We start from the raw sequence: 24,141 nt of genomic DNA on the forward strand, positions 1-24,141 counted from the left end.
AGAATATTTTATTCAAGGTAACATTAATGATAAGCTCAGGTTTTATAGTATAACATCAATATTTTAAAATAAAACTTACTCTCTTCTTTTTTCTTCTGTAATACTTTTAAATGGTAAATTTCTTCCATCAAATACCATTATTGGTTTGGTTCCAGCTGCTAGTAGCATATTTACCATTTTCATACAATAATGTACATACCTAAATAGATTTTAGACAATTCAAATATTACATTTAATTAAGAAATTTAAAATAATATGCAAAAAAAAAAAAAAAAAAAATAATATGGGAAAATAAATAAAACAGGACACAACTATCTTTTGGTATTACAAAAAAACAAAAAAATATGAGAACAAAAAGCAAGCACTTTCAGTAAATAAATTTACATTATCAGGCAAAAGATATAACTTAAACAGAATTAATTACAAACATTCTAGAATATTAATAGCACGTAATATTTTGAATTTAACAAAATAACAACAATAAATGAATAACGAACCTACTGGAACTGGTATAATAAAGAGAAAACAACACCTTTCTTAAATTCCAGCAAAAGTTTAACTATATAAAAACGTTTTCAACTGATTTCATCAGTCTTCTTCAGTTACTCGAACAAAAAAACAAAAAGAACGAACCAAATTCAAATTTACAAAATCACGAGAATGGAAAGAATTCTCGTGATTGCGCAGACTATGCAAAAACGATGTACCGATAAACGGTAAAAAATGCAAATTCTTGACAAACTATATATAATATCACAATCCTACGTTATCCAATGAATGATTTCCAAGCAGACGATAGCCCATCTGCGTCCCTGTGGTTGATGCAATGGGATGTTAATTGTGCCCTATATATTTCTAATTTCTCCAAATGTCTAACGGCCTGTTTAGATCTAGTGGCTTTTATGATGGAAGCACTATCCCAGTGTACCGTGATCTCCTGTTGCTTAGCAAATGCTGCTAGGACTGTGCTGTCAACTGTCCTCTTAACTGATTGCTTATGCTCTTTTATTCTTTGCTGTAAACCACGCAAGGTGGCCCCAATGTACACTAGATCGGATTTAAAACGTTGGTCCCTGATTGGAATTGAGTACACTCCTGTTAGCTCATTTGGTTTCTCTTTCCTCTTATCATTCCTTAACAGACGGTATACTGTCGGGTTGCGCCTATATATTATGCGTAAGTTCCTTTCTTTGGATACCTTCTTAACAATACTTTTAATAAACGGAATATAGTCCATGACCACTGTTTTTTTCTGTTCAGTTCTGTGTTGTTGATGTTTACGTCTCTGTATATCCGTAATTAGACGGTTCACTACCCTTCTCTGATAGCCAAACTGTGTTGCTACGTTTCTTACGTACTCCAACTCCTTGTACGTGTCTCAAATACTTGAGCAATGTGTGTAAGCTCGTTGTACCCATGCTCGTAAAGCCGCTAACTTAAACTGTTCAGGATCCACGGAGTTTCTGGGTATGATGCTAGGTTGATATACCGGTTTCCTGAAGATATCCGTCTGTATCTCCCCATCCTTACATGTGATCGTCAAGTCCAAGAAGTTAACCCTAAAGTCACTCTCTTGGTCCAACTCCAATGTGAGTCCGTAGGGGTTGCTGTTGATTGCATCAAGAAAGCGACAGGTATTGCGATCATTATGCCATATGATGAATATGTCATCAACATATCTGGTATAGAAAACTATGTCTTCTTGGAATGAAGGTAATATATTGCATTCTAGGTTTCATAGGACCAATTCACAGAGCATCGCTGATATGGGACTACCCATCGGGACTCCCCTTCCTTGCATGTATGTTTTCCCTTGAAATTCAAAGAAAGAAGAATGACAGATGAGATCAGCCAACTCACATTGGAGTTGGACCAAGAGAGTGACTTTAGGGTTAACTTCTTGGACTTGACGATCACATGTAAGGATGGGGAGATACAGACGGATATCTTCAGGAAACCGGTATATCAACCTAGCATCATACCCAGAAACTCCGTGGATCCTGAACAGTTTAAGTTAGCGGCTTTACGAGCATGGGTACAACGAGCTTACACACATTGCTCAAGTATTTGCGACACGTACAAGGAGTTGGAGTACGTAAGAAACGTAGCAACACAGTTTGGCTATCAGAGAAGGGTAGTGAACCGTCTAATTACGGATATACAGAGACGTAAACATCAACAACACAGAACTGAACAGAAAAAAACAGTGGTCATGGACTATATTCCGTTTATTAAAAGTATTGTTAAGAAGGTATCCAAAGAAAGGAACTTACGCATAATATATAGGCGCAACCCGACAGTATACCGTCTGTTAAGGAATGATAAGAGGAAAGAGAAACCAAATGAGCTAACAGGAGTGTACTCAATTCCAATCAGGGACCAACGTTTTAAATCCGATCTAGTGTACATTGGGGCCACCTTGCGTGGTTTACAGCAAAGAATAAAAGAGCATAAGCAATCAGTTAAGAGGACAGTTGACAGCACAGTCCTAGCAGCATTTGCTAAGCAACAGGAGATCACGGTACACTGGGATAGTGCTTCCATCATAAAAGCCACTAGATCTAAACAGGCCGTTAGACATTTGGAGAAATTAGAAATATATAGGGCACAATTAACATCCCATTGCATCAACCACAGGGACGCAGATGGGCTATCGTCTGCTTGGAAATCATTCATTGGATAACGTAGGATTGTGATATTATATATTAGTTTGTCAAGAATTTGCATTTTTTACCGTTTATCGGTACATCGTTTTTGCATAGTCTGCGCAATCACGAGAATTCTTTCCATTCTCGTGATTTTGTAAATTTGAATTTGGTTCGTTCTTTTTGTTTTTTTGTTCGAGTAACTGAAGAAGACTGATGAAATCAGTTGAAAACGTTTTTATATAGTTAAACTTTTGCTGGAATTTAAGAAAGGTGTTGTTTTCTCTTTATAACAACAATAAAATACACAAAAACTTTAATGTTTAATTTAGCAGTTTTTGATTTAAAAATAAAACAACATATAAAATTTAAATTATTAATCATACTATTAATAAATAAATTGTTTATCATCAGATTTTGTTATAAAAAATTTTTATATTATTAATTACTATAAAAAGGCAAAAACCTTAATTTTGAGGGTCAAAATGAATTTTATAAAATAAAAAATGTAAATGCTAATAATGAGTAAAATTTTCATTAAGTCTGATTTCTCTTGAGATATTTTCCCAACCCCTTGACTTTTAACCACTAAAATTTAATAGCATCAATGCTCCTTATATACAAGCTATCATGCCAAATTTTGTTTCTTAATCTTCATTCCATTCTGAGATATTAAACGAAATAGACATCAACACACACACAATTTTTTTTGTCATTTTCTTGACTTTTTTGGATTTAGGAGGTCCCAAAGTGTGGAGATTTGCAAAAAACCCAGAGGGTCAAATTTGACATGATTCTAATACTTTCCCCTATTATGTATACATAACAGCCGGAAAAGTAAAAATGTATGCAAAATTATATTATAAAAAAATTATTTAAGTTTTTCATTTTACTAAAAACTTACTATTAGCAAAAATAAAAAATGACAGATTAAAAATATATACAAAAAATTTTTGTAAAGAACGTATTTTAACTTGAAACTTGTATGTTTGGTTTAATTACATTTGGGAAACACTACACATTCTATGTCACAGTCTGTATAATCAGTACAGTTTTTTCTTACCTGAGCACAGAGTTAATTTTTTAAAGCTTCGAGTTAAAATGGGTTCTTTGAAAATATATACAGAAATTTTTATCAGTCATTCTCCCTTTTATAAATAGTAAGTTTTTAATAAAAACAAAAAACTTAAATATTTTGTATAATATTATTTTCAAATGAATCTTTCTAAATTTAAATTTTATGTTCTAACTTATTTTATTGTTATCCTTCTCTTGTTAAATTCAAAACACTGTTAAGTAATTTTTAAATTTAAATTTTGTTCAATGTGCTATTGATATTCTATAATGTTTGCACTTAATTCTATTCATGTTATATCATTTGTGCAATTATAAATTTAGTTATTGAAAGTGCTTGTTTTTTGTTCTCATTTTGTGTTTTTATTCATTAAAGACCAAAAGACAGATGTCTTATCTACTGTAAATGTTGGTGTATATTACTCTTATCTCTTCATTGTATGAAAATTTTCAATTTAAGAAGATTTTACTATAAGGAGAGAATTTTACTTAAAATTGCTTGCTTTTTAAAGCTCAACAAAAGTGACAACTTTCTATCTTTTTGTATGAGATGTTTATTTACCAATTTTCTTGCAGCTAGATTTTCATTCTATTTTGTCTTTGTAATTACTCTATTTTTACTATCCTGGCTGTTATGTATACATAACAAGTAAAAGTGTCAAATTTGACTCTCTAAGTTTTCTGCAAATCTCCACATTTTGAGACCACCTGAATAAATAAATAAAAAAAAAGGAAAAGAAATTCCATTTATTGGGTTGTTTGGAAAGTAATTTCGTTTTTTCCATAGAAAAATAAACGCAATATTCTTATAATAAATAAATATTTTATTGAATTATATATTGACCATTTTGGTCAAATACTTGTTGTCATTGTTTCTGGTAGTAGCATGATTTCACATTCATAAAAATTTTGATCGTTGTTTACAAAAAACTGATCCAAGTGATTTTTGACATTGTCATTTCAAGTAAATGTTTTACAGTTAAAAAAAATTTATATAGACCGGAACAAGTAATAATCTGAGTGTGCCCGATCTGGCAGATATGGTTGGTGTGATAACACATCCCATCTAAGCTATAACAGTTTCTAAGGAGTTACCTAACTTGTGTGAAATTTGGCATTATCATGGTAAAACACTACACTTTGTTTGTTGATCAATTCTGGCCTTTTCTGTTTGATGATATTACTCAATTTGTTTACTCAATGGCAGTACACTTTCGAATCAATTGTTAAATTGTCTGGTAAAAGCTCAAAAAAAAAGTTCTTTAAAATCCCACCATAGAGAGCATCTCCCTTTAATAACATGTGGAACCCATATATCGAGATTTGAAACGAAACCAATTCGTTTTAAGTAATAATAAACGGTTCAATTTAACAGATTTAATCTTGTAGTGATTTCATGTGTTGTTATATGGCAGACTGCTTCAATCAGTACCTTTATTTTGTTTTCATTGGCTTCAAATGGCCATCCAGAATGTGGCGTATCTTCGATATTAAAATTGCCAGAACACAATTTTGTAAACCAGTTTTGGCACTGTCTTTCTCTCAACACTTCTCTAAACATGTACCACAATTTTTTTCTTGTTTCAACAGCATTTTGGTTTTTTAGTTATAAAAAAGCAAAATATGTCAAAAATGATGCTTTCGATTTTCCATATTTGATGGGTCACCGAAGAAAAACAATTGTACAGAATGAAACAAAATGTTTTACAAATAAGTCTTAAAATGTCAGCTGTCAAATTATATAATGAAAATGTGGTTTAAAATAAAATTGGCTGATAAAATACATCTAATTCCTCTAGTAATAAAAAAATGAAATTACTTTCCAAACAACTCAATATGTGTGTGTTTGTGTCTATTTCAATTAATATCTTAGAATAGAGTAAAAATTAAGAAACAAAATTTGGCATGATGACTTGTATATGAGGGGCATTGATGCTATTAAATTTTGGTGGTAAAAGGGCCAAGAGGGTGGGGAGATAAAGGAGGTAATACAGCTTGAGAGAGGTAGGACTTCAGATGAAGATTTTAATAATATTTATGCTTTTTTTTTTTTATATAAAACTCATCCCTACCCTCAAAATTAAGCTTTTTGCTATTTTATAGTAATTAAAAATATAAAAAGTTCTTATAACAAAATCTAATAACAGATGGCACCACACACAATTTTATTTTTGCTTAATATTATGAGATTTTATTTAAAGTACTTTTTAACAGCTGGGAAAGCTACTCAATTCTCATTGCTAGCCTTTTTTTTATATTAATGCTAACGTTAGCTGCATGGTTTTTTGTGACAAGATTTTAAATTGCTATTTTGCTTCTAATTTGCCTACATTTTGCAAGCTGGTTTTTTTAATCATCATTCTTGATATGATGATATGTATTTTGTAAGATCATAAGATCAGCAGTAAAAAATACTTTTAAAATGACAAATTATTTTAATTTTGGGTGTACTATAGATTACTCCCTATGGAATTTCAGAACTTTGATTATATATTGAAACTCAGGGGACCGAGACGAGTTCAACGGTACCCTATTTTTGGACCGAAGACGAAAAATAAAAAAGTTATCATACTTTTTCACTTACCATACTTTTTTAATGCACTCATGAAGATGGCACCATAGTTGCTAGTACTGCCATCTTGCGGTAAAGTCTGCAAACCATGACGTCGGACTACGGTCATCTCCCGGAGGGTTAAACACGCGATACGAGAGCGGAGAGAGCGACGCGACTTCCGATCATCGCGCAATTGCCATTTTGGTTATGGCAGCGAACATGGCGGCCCGACTGACCTCTCGTATGGGCGCTGTTGTAACGGTCGGGTGTAACTTGATCTGAGTGTCAGGTCAGGGGTGAAAATTCCTGCATACTTTCGGTGTGGGGGCGCTGTGTTCGTGTGCAGTCGTCACCCCAGTCAGTTGTATCCGAGAGTGAATAAAGTTAATTGTTAATTAACTATGTGTTTTATGTGAAACAGTGTCGAAAACAAACTCGATACAAAATTGGCGACGAGGAATAATATACAGACTTGCCAGCAGAAATTACAATTCGATATAAAAAGCCGGAAATGTCGTTCCCAGGAACATCAACCAGTGGAGTTCGTTTCGAACCATTCAAGATGGACGGCCAGTGGAAAACTTACAAGGACCGCTTTAATTTTTGCTTGAAGGCAAACCAGATTGAAAATGACCAAGATAAGTGTGCTTTATTTTTTACTGTATGCGGTGAAACTTTATATGAACTTGTAGTCACACTCATAGCGCCGAAAGAAACGACACAAGTTAACTTCAATGAAGTACTTACTGCTCTTGATAGCCATTTTAACCCGAAACCTAGTGAAATCGTCGAATCGTTCAAATTTAACCAGAGGTCGCAAAAACCTGGAGAGAGTATCAACGACTATGTCGCGGAACTACGGAAAATTGCAATGAATTGCAACTTCGGCGCCTCACTAGAGCGTATGTTAAGAGATAGGCTAGTGGCAGGTTTAAGGGATAAAGGAATACAACACGTGTTATTGGCGAAAACGGACACTACTTATAAGGCCATTTTGGATGCAGCATTGGCAGCAGAGGCAGCGTCTAACGATGTTAGCCAGCTTGGGTCAGACGGAAACAACACCCAAGTGTATAACTTAAAGGCGGACTACAAGAGAAAGAATCAGCCGGCCATATTACGCTGTTTTCGATGCACCGGAAGTCATAACCCGAATAATTGCCGATTTGCTCAGGTAATCTGTAACTTCTGCAGAAACAAGGGACACATAGAAAAGGCGTGTATCACGAAACAAAAGAGTGGACAAAGAAAATTTGCAAACCAGGGAAGAAACCAAATTGGGGCACCACGGAAAGAGATATCCAGCCAGAGAGCCAAAGTACACCGAATTGAGGAACATAAAAATTTGATGTCTAACCAGGTCGAGGAATATACATCTCTATTCAAAATACAGGGAAGTAAGATACCACCCTTAAAAATCTTACTCAAGATTGAAAATATACCAATCCTGATGGAAATAGATTCAGGGGCTGGGTACACTGTAGTGAGCGAACAGACTGGAAAAGATCGTAGGAGTATTCCAGGGACAATTGTGATGATAGATGATATACTTGTCATGGGACTCAATGAAGAAGCCCTACATCAAAAGTTGAGGAAAATTCTTAACCGGATTTCAGAAGCTGGACTAAAACTAAACGAAAACAAATGCCTATTCAAGACTAACCAACTTAAATTTTTAGGATATTTGATAGATGCTCAGGGCGTTCGGCCCACACCGGAGAAAATTGCGGCGATCCAACAGGTTCCGGAACCGAAAAACAAACAAGAATTACAAGCATTTTTGGGATTTGTAAACTTCTATGATAGATTTTTGAAAGATAAAGCAACCGAAGCTGAACCCTTATATAGACTCCTTGATAAAAACAAACAATGGATCTGGAAAAAAGAACACAGCAAAGCATTCGTGAAAATAAAAAAGATGCTAACACCAGAAACATTATTAATCCATTATAATTTAAATAAACCAGTAGTGTTATCCTGTGATGCTTCACCATATGGAGTGGGAGCAGTCCTTTCACACATATTACCAGATGGATCCGAAGCTCCTATATACTCCTATATACTTTGCATCGAGGACACTCCACCCAGCAGAAAGAAATTATTCACAATTCGAGAGAGAAGTATTAGCTATAATCTTTGGCATCACAAAATTTCATAATTACCTAGCTGCCCGAAATTTTACTATATATACAGATTGTAAGCCAGTTGTGGGCCTTCTGAACCCTGCTAAACCAATTCCTGATTTAATCTCACCCAGAATGATTCGTTGGTGTTTAAGATTAGCAGCATACTCATATAAGATTGAACATCGTCGGTCAGCAGAGATGACTAATGTCGATGCATTATCTCGTATACCAACTACTGTGGAAGACAAGACTATCCCTGAACCAGGAGAGATATTCCTTATATTTGAACAGCCAGAATTGCCCATCACATCTCAGGAAGTAAGCAGAGAAACAAACAAAGACTCAGTGTTAAAAAGAGTTGAACATGCAATCTTACACGGATGGCCACTTAGTAGTCCAGAAGAACTTATGCCTTTTTCTAGGCGAAAACTAGAACTTTCAATTCACCGCGGTTGCATTTTATGGGGACAAAGAGTAGTTATCCCTAGAACCTTGCAACCACAGCTATTACACCTGTTACACTCCACACATGAGGGTATGTCTAGAATGAAAAGAACAGCCAGAAGCTATTTTTGGTGGCCTGAAATGGACTCCCAAATTGAAGAGACTGTATCGATGTGTAGAAAATGCCAAGAACAGAGGTCAAACCCAACCCCAGTTAAGGATACTCATTGGCCATCACCCTCGGGACCCTGGGACCGAGTACACATTGATCATGCAGGACCACACTATGGACATACATATTTTATTCTAGTGGATGCTTATTCGAAGTGAGTGGAGGTAGAAGAAGTACAAACGCAGTCAACCCAGGAAACCGTGAAATTATTGAGGAGAATATTTAGTACACATGGACTACCAAATACAATTGTATCAGACAATCACCAAAGCTTTAAATCCCATGAAATGGAAGAATTTATACGTAAAAATGGGATACAGCACATATTTACCCCTCCATATCATCCCTCTTCCAACGGACAAGTAGAGAGACAAGTGCAAACTATAAAGAGGAGAATTGAAAAATTACATCACAACCAAGAAAAAACTGAGGTGTTGCTCCCCAGACTTTTGTTTAGCTTACGCACAACACCTAGTAGTACTACAGGTAAAACGGCAGCAGAACTGTTGATGGGAAGAAGACTACGTACCATCTATGATCGACTAAATCCACACCTATATAAGGATAGAATAGAGGAAACAAGAATACGAGAATTCCAGATAGGAGACAACATCAATTACAGGTGCTATAGAGACGCAAAGAAGTGGAAACCAGGTAAGGTGACAAAGAAGACCGGACCATATACATACATGATAGCTTCACCAGAAGGAACTATAGAGAGGAGACATATTGATCAACTGATAGCTCGAAGAGAACAACCACTCCAGAACAGGCAACATCCAGTTTCTCAGAATAACCAACACCCAGCTCCCCAGAATGATCAACATCAAGACAAAGGACCACCTGTTAGAAAGAGCTCTAGAACACGGACACTACCTGCACATCTCCGAGACTTCGTTTTAGAGGGGGAAGATCTGTTGTAACGGTCGGGTGTAACTTGATCTGAGTGTCAGGTCAGGGGTGAAAATTCCTGCATACTTTCGGTGTGGGGGCGCTGTGTTCGTGTGCAGTCGTCACCCCAGTCAGTTGTATCCGAGAGTGAATAAAGTTAATTGTTAATTAACTATGTGTTTTATGTGAAACGGTGTCGAAAACAAACTCGATACAAAAGGCGCCACCACACGCCGCCATGTGCTAAACTAGTGATCGATTCACGGTAGTTCTTGAACAAAGTAAAAAAGGGGGAAAACGTCTACTAAAGGCAATTTTAACGGCAAGCGACGGGACTCCCGATCGCGATAGCGAGGCCGACTTAGCGGAGAGCGACGCGACTCCCTGTCATCGCGCCATCGCCGAAAAAAGTATGATAACTTTTTTATTTTTCGTCTCCGGTCCAAAAGTAGGGTATCGTTGAACTCGTCTCAGTCCCCTGAGTTCAAATATATAATCAAAGTCCCGAAATTCCATAGGGAGTAATCTATAGTACACCCTTAATTTTTTAAAGTTTAAAAAATCTTGTTGTTTAAAATACTATTTCCAAAGTGTAATTGTTTTTGTATTTAACAAAACAAACCCTGTCATTTTATCTTTAACACAACCTGAGAAAATTATGTTAGAACTTGTTATATAAAAGTGTGGTGTTAAGACATCTCCAGACAGCTCATATGCAAACAATGAAAGAAGAGCAAGCCCTCAACCAATGACAGCAGACCAATAACTCTGGCCCCATATTCATATGTTTAGTCTGTCTTTCTAAATAGAAGTGCTTCTACCTCTGTTTCTTCTATATTATATGACATTTATCCAGTATGTCTCATCACCTAAATAATTTTATTATTGTGAAGATTATTTTCGTATTTAAACAAATATTCGTTTAATTAAGTTATTACACTAACACACATTTATACATATATATTGGGATTATTATTTATATACACCCAGTTGCCAAATGTTTTTTATTATTATGTATACTATTTTAAAATAATTACATAAAGAAATGTGATTTTAATTTTAATAATTTACAATTATTAAAATGACAACTCTGAGTAATTTAAAATACTGTAATAATAAAAAAGTAGTGTGTAATTTTTCTCAACTTAGGACAACAATATTTATTTATATGAGTTAAAATAATTAAATTTGTAGAAATTCGTTTATTATAATTTATTGTGTTTTAATGATTAAATTTTTAAATATTTTAACAAATAATAAATAATCAAATAAGAAAAAATACGTACAGTTCCTCTTTCCTTATCCTTATTTATTATTATTAACTATTACTTAAACATATTCTCTTAAAAGAAGTAAATATCTTCTAGGATATCTAGAATCAAAGAACTTATGTATGCTTATAAGTATTCTTCCATTTTTATTTTTTCTTTAATTATTATATAAGATATAAGAATAAATAAATGTGCATGCCCTTATATTTATTTTTCTATGAGTTTATTTACATTCTAAGTTATATATATATATTTTTTTTATTTTTATGTCTTATCTCTTTGCAGTTGTTTTTATGTCATAGCTTGAGAATTTAGATTAAAACAAAAATAATAATTTGAAAAATATCAAAATTTATTATTTTTAACTATAAAATAATGTCATTTGGTTATTAACAATTTACACAATCTAAACCTAATTTAAATATGTTTCTATTAGTTAAAATAATTTTAAAAACAACATATATCCTTTCAAATACTGTATAATATTAACAAAATTTTATTTTAAAATGTAAATTTAATTGCTGTTTTTGAATGAAAATTTTCTTAACAAATAATTATAAGTTTTAAAAGATTTTAAAGAATAAAGACTTTTAAATTTATTGCTCATCAATATTAAATTATATAAATAATTTAACACAAAAATTTTTATTCATATTTAAATTTTAATTATTCAATAAAAACAAATTTGAATGTAGTTTAAACATCTGAATGTAGTTCGGACAGTTACGTCTAAAGAATTCTTCTTCAGACATAACTGTATAAGTGTTTTTATTAAATTTATTATATTTTCTATACACAACTTACATAAAAATATGTGAGTGCTCCCCACAAATGTATTTATTACTATTAATGTTTGAACATTAAAAATTCTTTGTTCATTATGAACTGAAATTCACATTTAGGTGTCAATTAGTTGATTATATAGTTCCAGTTTAAGTGTGCCATTTTTTGTTTGATGTATTTGTTACATTGGAAGCACTGATTTCTTGTCTTCCTGTTTTTATAACTACAATCAAAACAGAATGATAGCTTCTGTCATGTTGCTACCGTGGACGTTGATGCTGCTGATGTCCCTGTTGATGCTGTTGTTGTTGATTCAATTCTGATGCTTCATGTTGCAACTTAGAAAATTGAAGGGCTGCCATCCTTATGTTTCTGGGTAAATTTTCCCTTTGTGTGCATAATATTAATTGCCAAGACATTAATTGATAGCCATTTCATGAAGTGTTTTCTGAGTTTGTTTTGTGGATGTTTATTGTTCAGAAAATAAATGACATGAGAACTTATAATCAAAATATTTAGCAAACTGTAAAAAAATTACAAGGGACCAATGTCAGCAGCATCTTGCACAATTATAACGTGACACCAGTTTAACAACAACATTGACACCTCCCTTTGTACGATTGTAAAACGTAATGATTTCGGTTTGATTTTTTTCATGGGTTGAAGAATCAACACTATTATTGTGGTGTAAAGTTGACAGTAAGAGAGTTACTACTTTTTTTTTTGGGGAGTATGAAACTAAAGCACACTTGTGTTTTTTTTTGGAATTCAAAGATGCTACTGAATATAGTTCAGTTCTGTTTCTCAAACTAATAAACTCTAGAGCATGAAAGAAACATGCAGAATGAGCAACCAGTCACTGAGGATTGGCAAAGGGCTAAAATAATACAAAAGATCCAGGATAAGAGGCACTTGAAATATGCAGAAGCATGGCAGATATATAAGACATACCAAGAAAGATTACCAATAAATTTTAGAGTCCAGTAAAATATCAGCAGCTTGGAGAGCGAACCTAATTTGAATATTATGTTATAAAATAAAGGGACGAGCAGTTAAAGAAGCAGGCACTTTGGCATTCTTCTCTATTTTAGCAATTGTGTTATGTAAAAAATTCAAAAAATACATATTTATTGTATTTACATATTTAGTTACGTATTTATTTTATTTTATTTCAGCTAGTTATTTATTCATGTTTATATATACAGTAGAGCGTCAATAAGTGGAACGTCGGTAAGTGGAATGGCCGGAAAGTGGAACGATTTTCAGTCGGACTGTGTCGTGCTGAATCGAATGTTTTTGATACTAAATTTACTTCTAAAGTATAATTTTCATGTTTTTTATATTCTTTAATATATTTATTTTGTTTGTACAAAATGCAGAAATAATTTTTAACGATACGATAGCCTCGATGATTATTATAAAAATTTTCGTTAGGCTTAAAATCGACGAAAATTCAACAGGAAGCGACACGCAACGGAGAAAAATTTGAACATCGGACAGGTTAATGTATTTTTTCGTACAAAGTCGGAAACTGGAACAAATCATTAACTGGAAGGACCCCAGTCTCCAATTGGTTCCACTTATCGACGCTCTACTGTATATATTATATATATATTGTGTATATTGGTACAAGTACCATTATAGATTGTATTTATTTATATACAAGCCTGCACATATAAGAAAATTCAAAATTTATAACATGTCATAACAAATGACAGTTTAAAAATAAGAATCATTCGATTGTTCCTGACGCTGGCCTTTCAAAATGGATGATAATGTTAGAAAATTGAAGTAAAAGGCTGCATTATAAAGGTTTCTGTGTCGATGTTTGAGTAATAATTAAGTGCAGTTACAGAACAAAATGAAAAATCAAATTTGATGCGGGAATGATTTATTTTCTTTCTATTTGTAACTTTTCCATCATCTTACAAAGTTTTATGAGAAATAAATAAAAATTTTATTGGACGCATTAAGTTATCATTATTATTGTTTTACCCATCATTCAGCATTTTTATGGCAAGAATTGAAAATTTAAAAATATTCGACTTCTGGATTTATCTGAAGACACATACTAGAGTTATGTCATTTATTTGAAGGTCTATTCAGTACAATAATACACATTTCAAAAAACAATACAGAAATGCTCATAAAATACACATGAACTATGTGTATTAATTAAACCAATAGCAATAAAAGAACATTCCAATTCATGAAAGAAAACAAAATATAAAAAAAAAACCATTTTTATAACTTAACATTTTCGAAAACATCATGGCCGGGGAGAAGGAAAAACAATCGCGTAACTGCCATAAAAATGTTTGTGACAGTTGAAAAAAACATCAGGACAGAAAATGCGAGCGGAAGTTTCAAAGTTCGATCAACATCCCTTGATCGGAGCAGAGAGGTGGTGTCCGAATAAAACAAAGCGATTATAAAAATAAAGCGCGCGTTGCATCTCGACCCTTTGTAAGCGAAATTTTATGATTTTAATTTTAACCTCTGAGAACTTAAAAAGAGATACTCCCAGGTGTGAAAGTTGACAGATACTTGGCAAAGTTGACGTTACGACGTTAAATTGTTTTATGTCGAAGTCCGGATTCTCGCATATTACAGTCGTCTCGAATTTTTATATTCATAAAATTAAAAAAATACAAAAATTATATTGAACACGGTGTCATAAAACTTTGTAAAATGATTTTAAAATACCAATGCAGAACAATTATATTATTTTCGGGTCAAATTTGAGTTGTTTAATAATTTGAGTAGTTATTTGCTTTAAAATAACGCGATTTATAACCAAAAGGCGCGAGCCGCCGCTGCGACTATTTTTAGCAACAGCGACTGGTGGAAAATTTGATTATTAAAACTAGATCACGCGCGCTATAGTGCCGATTTGACATTTCTTAACCACCTCCTTCATACTATTGATCACGTAATTCACTCCTGCTGCTAAAACTGTTTGAGCACAGATAAAAAAACAATTGTCTTCCTTTTCGACTGTCAGCGTCACTTTCATGAGTTAAACGATGATGTCTTAACAAGGAACATCGTTGAGAGAACGTCCTGTCGCAATACCTGCAAACTGCGAGTTCGTGTGGCATTGTGGTGATAATATTAGCAACAGATTAGAACACACAAAAGGTAGAAAGAAACACTCCTGAGAAACACTACTAAATAGAACTAGAAACACAAGGCAAGAGTAATTGGTTTGCTACCATTGGACGAGCTTGCTCTTCTCTCATTGGTCGTGTATCGGGTGTGTGAAGACGCCTGTGGTGTTAAGTTAGCAGTGACAACAAGGCGTCGTATCCAGGTTCAGCGCACGTTTTTTAACTTTTATCGCACTTTAAATATTTAAGGTAAATTAATGTTTGAAATATATTTATCTTTTTGTTACATACTTTTATATTCTGAAAGGTTATTACTTTTTCATTCTAGCAATAATCTGCAACAACAATAAACCGATCTAAATTTATCATCATGTTTACTCGTTGTTAACGTATTTTCACAATATTCAGAGCACAATATTCACAACATTGTATACAAGCGTTGACGTTTTTTTTACAAACGTTATTGGTTAAAAAGATAAGATTTATCGGGCCTGCATTAAAAATATAAGACGTTTGTCACACCTCATCTGCAATCCAATTGTTTTTAGTTTTGTTTTGTTTGAGTAAAGTTTCAGGAGTAAAGTGAAAATGTCTGTGTCACATAGTTCAGAAGACACAAAAGAATATATATTGGATTCAGCTTCCAATGAAGAAGATATGTTTTCATCTTCTTCATCAGATGATGATGTAAATTCACATTCATCAGATTTGGATTCATCAGATTCGGAAGTAGAAAGACAGGGACTAGATACACACAGTACAAGTACCACAGGACAATCTGCAGTTGCTTATTATTACAATTGGATTAAAGATACAGAATTTTATCCACTTTTCCCTCCCTTCCGGAGTGATATGTCTGGATCGAGAATAACGCCAGGAGTAACTTCTGCAGTGGATATATTCGAACTACTATTTACTCAAGATAACATCTCTATTATTACTGAAGAAACAAATCGTTATTTTCAGCAGGTCAAAGCAAAAAATTTATTAACCGCTAATGTACGTGATTCTTGGAAACAAACAACAACTACAGAAATAATGATATTTTTTGGACTATGCATGCTAATGGGGAGTGTTAGAAAAAATTCTATTCGTGACTATTGGAGCAATGACCCCAAAATTTTCACACCATTTTTCCCAGAAACTATGCCTAGAAACAGATTCGAGCTTCTCCATAGAATGCTTCATTTTGTCGACATTTCGACACAAAATCCAACAGACCAACTTTCCGAACTTAGAAACATATTCCAAAACCTAAAAGCCTCCTGGAAAAGAAACTTTTATACCTATGAAAATTTACGCATTGACAAATCTGGATCAAGAATTTTCATTCGGAAGAATCAATATATCAAATTAATTATATTAGCTGACTGCAAAACTAATTACATTTTAGATATAATAATGCATACAGGAAATATGATGGAACTTTTGGAAAAGTATAAGGATTTTGAATTGTCTGGACATGTTGTACTCACTCTCCTTGAGAATTATTTTGGAAAACACCACAAGTTATATATTAATAAATATTTCACTTCTCCAGAGCTTTTGGGACAACTAGAAATAGAAGCAATAGAAACATGTGGTACAGTAAGAAAAACCAGAAAACATTTACCGACTGATCGCAATAAATTAAAACAAGGAGAAGTAAGCATTTTCCATACAGATAGCATCTTATATGAACGATGGAAGGATATGCAAGAGATCAGGATGTTATCAAATTTTCTTCCACACGAAATGAAAAATGTTGCATCAACCTCAAACCAAAGAACTAAACTAAAATCTTTAAGTATAATAAAATATAATGAAAATATTGGAGTAGTAAATCATCTAAACAAGATGCTTAGTGGTAATCGAACACCAAGAAGAACGTGTAAATGGTACAAACAGTTATTTTTTCATCTTCTTGACATCTGTGTGTATAACTCCTTCGTCTTGTATAAAGAAGAGAATCCAAACCAAAACAAAACTATGTCACAATTCAGACTTGAATTAGTGCAACAGATTTTTGAAAAATATGTTCCAAATTATGATTATGTACACAATAAAGGTGGTCGCCCTAGCAAAATTCAGCCCCCTGAGAGACTTAAGATGGAAAAACATTTTCTCACACTTGTCCCATCCACTGACAACAACAAAAAGAATTACAGAAGATGCCATGTCTGTGCAAATACCAAGCTAAAAGCAAAAAAAAGAGTTCAGACACGTTACTGGTGCAAAACATGTAAGAAAGCATTCTGCATTACTCCATGTATGGAGATCTATCATACAAAGAAAGAATTTTAATCAAAACAAAATTTTAAGTATTTTTGCACAATGTATATATTTTCATAACTATTATATTCTATGTTTTATTTTATTTTAAAAGAAAACCTCAAACATTTTATACATTTATCCTGACATGTTACATTATTTTTAATTATTATTTACAATATTTGAATTTTTTATATGTATAAATAATTGTAAATAATAAATTTCAACATATTTTATTTTGAATAAACAGTCACAAAAAACTAATGTTTTTAAATATTATTATAAAAATATATAACAACAATCTATTATATAAATTTATTTCATTCTATATTAATATTAATAATTATTATTATTATGTTGGGTTTAGCGGGTTATACTTGGTTGACACTGTTTGCTGGGTACTATGCAGGACCACAGTCAAGACATAGCAACCAAAACAACAAAAAAATGAAATAAGTGTGTCAGCGTGTGTCTGTATTCAGGAATTTCCATCAATATGACATGTATTCAATATGGTGGCCTTCTAGTGTGATGTATGTGTTTCTACTTGACTGTGATGTTCCAAGGATTTTCTGTAGTGTTTGTGACACCTATACAGGAAAGAATTACAAGTACAATAAGCATCCTATCCATCCTTCACAGATGCCTTATTTCATGGGCGAGTTCTGTGTACAGTAGACCCCCCCCTATAACACAGTAGATACATTCCATGTTAATCTTGCCGTTCACCCTTTATTTTGCTTTATTTGTGTAAGTTCTTTTGGTTTGGCCTGTTGGAATCCCAAATACTTGTAGAACTCGCCCTTTTCCATGGATTCAATAATGTCTCCATTTCCAAGTGCAAATCTCCTTTCTTCAGGACTCATTTTTCTGTGTGAAGTGTTTTGCATTTGTCTAGGCCAAACTCCATTTGGATGTCCTTGGTGTATGAATGTGTGATTTCTAGGAGTTTATGAAGTTGTTTTTGTGGGGATGCATAAAGTTTTATGCCGTCTATGTACATGAGATGTGACCACGTAAACTGTGTTGTTTTTTCATGTCTGATATTGTAACAATAGTGTGTGCTGTTTAACATGTTAGACAATGGCTTTAGGGCTAAGCAGAACCAGAACAGACTCAAGGAATTTCCTTGAAAAATTCCTTGCCTAATGAATGTTTGGTTTATTTGTATGGAAGTGTTATGAACCCTGAGATATAGTGTTGTTCTCAAGTGCTGTATAGTGCTCTGGAAGAATGCAATGAGTGATGGATATATTTTGTAGATGTGTAGAAAATGTAGCAGCCAACTGTGTGGAACACTGTTGAATGCTTTTCTGTAGTCTATATATGCCATATGTATATTTCTTTGTTGTTTGTGTGCTTGCCTAGAATAACTAAATCTTTGAGTAACTGATCTTTGTAACCCCTGTGATTTATACAGCAACCTTTTTGTTGTTCTGTAAGAATGTTGTGTTCTTCAACATGTTTGTATATTTTGTTTGCAATACAGGATGTCAATAATTTGTAGTGTTGGAAAACATGTAATTGGTCTATATTGTGTGGGGTCTGTGGTATTATTTTTAGGTTTTGTGTAGGTGCCCTGAGTAAGAAACTTTGTCATGTCTTGTGGATTGATGATGATGTGTGTTAAGTGTTTAGCTAGTTCCTGGTGCAGTGGTGTAAACTTTTTGTACCAGAAATTGTGAATGTTGTCTACACCAGGTGTCTTCCAGTTGTGTGTAATTTTAGCAGCATATCAGATGTCGCGTATGTTTATTTCACCACAGAGCATAGTTGGTATGTTGTGCAAGTTTTTGTTCTCCTCCTCAATCTAGCCTGCATCAGCATTGTGTGTGACAGCACTGGACCAAAGAGAAGACCAATAAGTTGTGAGTTCTTCTTCTGTTGGTGTGCAACTGTGCTGTGTCAGTGTTTGTTTTGGTACTGATTTGTCTGTAAAAGAGTTTTTCATTGTTTACAAATAATTTATTTTGTTCTTTTTATAGCAAACATATTTTGTATCATTTGAGTCTATGTGCTTTGGCTGCGAGTTTTAGGTTTAATATATCAATGTATTCTGTAATGTGTGTGTTGTGATTTTCTTGAAAATGTTTTTGAGTTGTTTCTTTAATTTGGGTGTTATGATGTTTTTAGTGTATTGTGTTAGCTTGCTTAATTGCTATCTAATATCATTTGTGATTCTATTCTTCTCTGCCATGCAGGCTTGTGATAGAATTGTGTTTTGTGTGTATCTGTCTGCAATTGTATTTTCAGTTTATTACTATTGTGAGTGCCCCAGCATAAATTAATGTATGACTGTCTGAAAGTGTAGAAATTAAATAGACATAGTGTGGTAGTAAGTGAGTGTTTACATAATTTAGTGTTTTCCCTACTACCTTTGACGTGTTGATTTTTGGTATTCGTGGTCTTTATGTGGGATCTGTACATGTATATTTAGTGAGTGTTTCCTGAAATAGATTTAGTTAATACGCTCTCACTTATATGTCTATGTTATCAGTGATGGATGAGGAAGGGTCTGTAGTATCATTAGTAGTAGTTTTTGTGTGTGTGCTATTATTAATGCTTGTTGCTGGATTATCTTGACAGGTTATGTGATCTTCATTAATTTTAAATATTTCTGTCTGTTGGTGTATTTGTTCAGCAACCTGTTGTTTGATAAGTTTGAGTGTTGTTTGTGGGATAAGGTTGTTGTGTATAATTGTTCTTTTTTGATCAACAACCCTTTGTTTGGTGATAGTGAGGTGATGATATTGTTGTGTGAATCTATGGTGTAGTTGTTATTTGTATGCTGTCATGTTTGTTACGAGTTTTGTGATGGTGTAGTAAGTACTAATGATAAACTCGTTCAATTCTATTGTCCGTTTCATCCGTTGGCATGGTTTTCCAGCCTTTATGGTCTGTGGATGCATTGCCACAAACAATAAGGCTAGGTTGGTTCCTCACATCTGTTGAGGGCATTGCAGTAGCCATGCTTGGGCCAATGCTGCTTTCGCCACCTGTAACCAAGGGAGACTGTGGCCTATTTTTCAAACATGAGCCTCTGCCTAACCCACAAACACAGACCTTGTTAACCCAGGCAACATCTGAGCTGGTATCTCACTTAGATCTTGTTACTACCATGATAAATTTCTCCACGGAATGTGGGTGTGGTCACTCTTAGCTTCATTTCTCCCCATAGATCTTTCTGGCATGGGTGTCCCTACCAGGAGCTTGTACTCCAGCCTGCATTGCCCTATGGATCAGTAAAATTACTGGGCTCTCCCACCACAACCAGGTGGTGACCATATTATTATTGTGAGAATGGGAAGTGATAAACCCCACTTATTAAATACCAAATGTGAGATCAAGAGATGACGCAATTGCCTCTTTATGCAGGATGGAAATTTGTAAATGTTTTTGAAAGATCGTTGAGGTCTTTCCAAATGTCAGGGTCCTTACACCAGTTAGGATAGGTTGCTTGCATCCTAACTCACGATTAAATAAAATTGTTTATATGATTTTGAGTGATATTAGATCTAGGAGGGAGCTATAATCTGATGATGGAGTTAGGCAATAGACTCATTATAAAATAACCAAACATACAGTACTTATTTAAAAAGCTAAACAATATTATACAAGATTAATAATAAACTAAAATAATAATATTGAATGAATAACTATATGATCTCTATGGAGAGGTTTATCTATCCTATTCTGTAACAATTTGATATGATTTGATGAATGAGAGAGTTTACATAAGAATATTAATTCATTACCTAATACATAATATATCCTTAATGATTGAAGTCTTGTGAGAACCTTACAACATCTTTGAAGATGAAAGTGGAAAATTCCCTAGATTAACAATTCGGTACTTGACAAGGGCACCAAAATGAGCAGAAACTACTTTATGTAATTAAGCACATGGCTAAGTGACAGTTGCAGTACTTATCTATATGGCAAAGGACAACATAAGCGTGTGGCTAAAGAGTGACTAAAATGTTGGTTGAAGGTGACTCTGTAAAGTACCACTAAATGATGAAAAAAACAAGACCATTATCGTTTGCAAAAAAATCACTAGAAAACTTACAACTGTTAACCTAATGAGTACTTTACGTGGGTTCGTGATTAGAAAGCCAGGCCTGGACTTTCGTGTGCTCCGAAAAAAAGAATTATAAACTGAAATCAATAAGGAACAAACAAGTTTTAATATGAACTATCAATTAGCAGTATGTACAAGTTAGTAAAAACCAAAACAATTTATTCAATAAAGAAACAATTCTCAAGACCCGACAAAACAAGATCACTTATCTATTAATATCTACTAACTATTCCCCTTAGAATCCGACAAAGTCAGTCAACTTACAACTATGTACAATGAATCTTAAACAACTAAAATCCTATCCGTCACCTCAATACTAGGAACCTTTCTCTATCCAAATCTCTTTCGAATCCAAACCTTCTTCAAATCACCAAGACTTCTTCCTTCCTTATTGATCTGGAATTCACCTTGATCGCTCTTGCTCTATTCACAAGTTCATCTCAATCTCCGTCTCAGGTCTTGCTTGTTTTATACTCTGAGGTGACGTTACAATTACATTCTGGAACCACCCCCTCATTTACATACTTAAACATCTAACAATATATTTGCATCTTTCCCCTAGTCAGCTCGTTTCCAACAATTTCACCAGATACTTTTACATTAATTTTATCAAGCTTTTTCACACATTTGAGATGTCTTTTTTTTTTTTATTAAGTTCTTTAGAGAGTCCTCTACGCTAGGTGCGTGTGGGGCCACCCCCTGTGGAACTTCCTTCAAACTTCCGAATCTGGGAGCGCAAGTGTGCATTAGTTTTCCTACGGCACTTTGTCTGGTTGGTGAGTTGGTTCTTCTTCGTTTTTTCCCCCCTTTCATTACAGAGGGTGAGTAGGGAACCTTTGCCCTAACTAAACATAAGCCCCAAAAATTACAGCTCGGACTCAGTTCCTTACAAGTGTTCACCTTATATACGTGTTAGTGTACCAATGAAATTGTCCAAAACTTTTGCAATGTTTCTGTCACTAGGGGAAATAAGGCATTTCTGAGCCACTATGCATGTAAGTGAAGGATCTAACTTAACTATTATTTTTGAAGGAACTATATCACTTCTCTCTGTGAATCAGAGGAAGTGCAAAAATAAAAGGATAGAGAAAATTTATCTATTTTTTTGACCTAATATAATATTTAAAAATATTAATCAAATAAATTCATTAAAAAATGTTAAAAGGTCCCTTCTCAAACTCCGGGTTCCCACATTATTATCATTATTATTCTAATCAAACTTCTCAAATATTAACTAATGATTATTACATAAAAAAGAAACTGTGCTGCATGAAGCACCAAAATTCTAAAGCAATCCAGGACTGATGAGTTTCTCACAAAAAATTGAATTTGTTGCATTGTTTTTTCTTCTGAGTTTTTGTTTAGAATACTATATATTCAATTGTTTTGTATGATTTTTGTATTTCATATTAAATTTCCTAAATTAGGCTTTTTGTTTATTTCTACATAAGTGATTTCATCTGGGCTGTGGAGTCATGTAAAAATCTACCGACTCCAACTCTGCCTTGCCATCCAATTCTAACTCTGACCAGGGTCAGACTGTTACCAAAATAGGCTCGGAAATTCTGATATCATCATGTGACCTTAGAATAAAAGATTCAATAAATAGAGTTCTAATAAAGATAGAGTAGTCTTTTAGCTTTGGAATAAAAAATTTTCTACATTCTAAGTAATGTCACAGTCAATACATAAATATGTATTCGATAATTTTTACTTTCCTGGCTGTTATATATAACTGAGGAAAAGTGTAGCAATCGCTCAAAAAGTAACCCCTCCTAAATTTTTACATTTTTGGAGTTAGGACACCTTGAAATGTCGAGATATGCAAAAGATTCAGTTTTTTTTCTGTATATATGAATGTTAGACTGTGTGGGAGCACAATTTTGTTCATCCAGTTTGAAGCCTAATAACTTCTGTGGTTTCTAAATCAGAGTCAAATGGTTTAACACAGGAGTTATTAAGCATCAAAGTGGTTGGACTAAATTGTGTCCTCATACATATTCTAACATCTCAGGTGAGAACATCTTAATGGGTTTTACTGTACTGTTATAAAATGACAAAAAGCTTAATTTTGAGGGTAGAGATGAGTTTTATAAAAAAAATTGTGAATGCTAATAACAAGTAAAATAGTCATTAAATCTGACCACACTGAAGATATGACATATGACTTCTATGTCTCCATCCTGTTTATCTTTAATTAAGAACCAAAATTTAATAGCATTAATGCCCCTTTATACACAAGCTACCATGCCAATTTTAGTTTCTTAAACTTTACCCATTCTGAGATAATGTTTATTATCTCAGAATGGGTAAAGTTTAAGAAACTAAAATTGTTTAAGTTTAAGAAACTAAAAGTTCTTTATTCTCTATTCTGAGATAATGTTTATTATCTCAGAATAGAGAATAAAGAAATTAAACAAATTAGACACTAACACACACATAAATTTTCCCTCTTTATTTGACATTTTTTGGGTTCAGGAGTAATTTGCAAAAAACTTGGAGGGTAAAATTTGATACAATGCCAATACTTATACATAACAAGTTGAGAAGTAAAGAGGAGTCGGAGTCAGCAGATTTTTTGAGTCAGAGACTTCAAAAAATCTGCTGACTCCGAGCCCTGGATTTCATTCAAAAACACCTACGGTGCAGTGCAGATGTACTAGCACCAGTGTAATTTTTTAAAAATCTTTGTCCATCTATTCTAAATAATTCAAAAGATTTTACATAATTATTTAATGTT

General features: G+C 33.5%; 1 protein-coding gene across 2 annotated transcripts in view; it reads right to left on the reverse strand.

Annotated features, from left to right (window-relative positions):
• Positions 1-24,141, reverse strand: part of tos (Exonuclease tos) — an 81,470-nt gene that overhangs the window by 56,117 nt on the left and 1,212 nt on the right. For both annotated transcript variants that reach the window (XM_067263906.1, XM_067263907.1), the window contains exon 2: positions 80-199. In XM_067263906.1, the coding sequence (XP_067120007.1) occupies positions 80-199 (120 nt within the window). The remainder of the gene's footprint in view (positions 1-79; positions 200-24,141) is intronic.

Source organism: Centruroides vittatus, unplaced genomic scaffold (assembly GCF_030686945.1).
Source record: "Centruroides vittatus isolate TY-2023 unplaced genomic scaffold, ASM3068694v2 contig_18, whole genome shotgun sequence".
NCBI classification, from domain to species: domain Eukaryota; kingdom Metazoa; phylum Arthropoda; class Arachnida; order Scorpiones; family Buthidae; genus Centruroides; species Centruroides vittatus.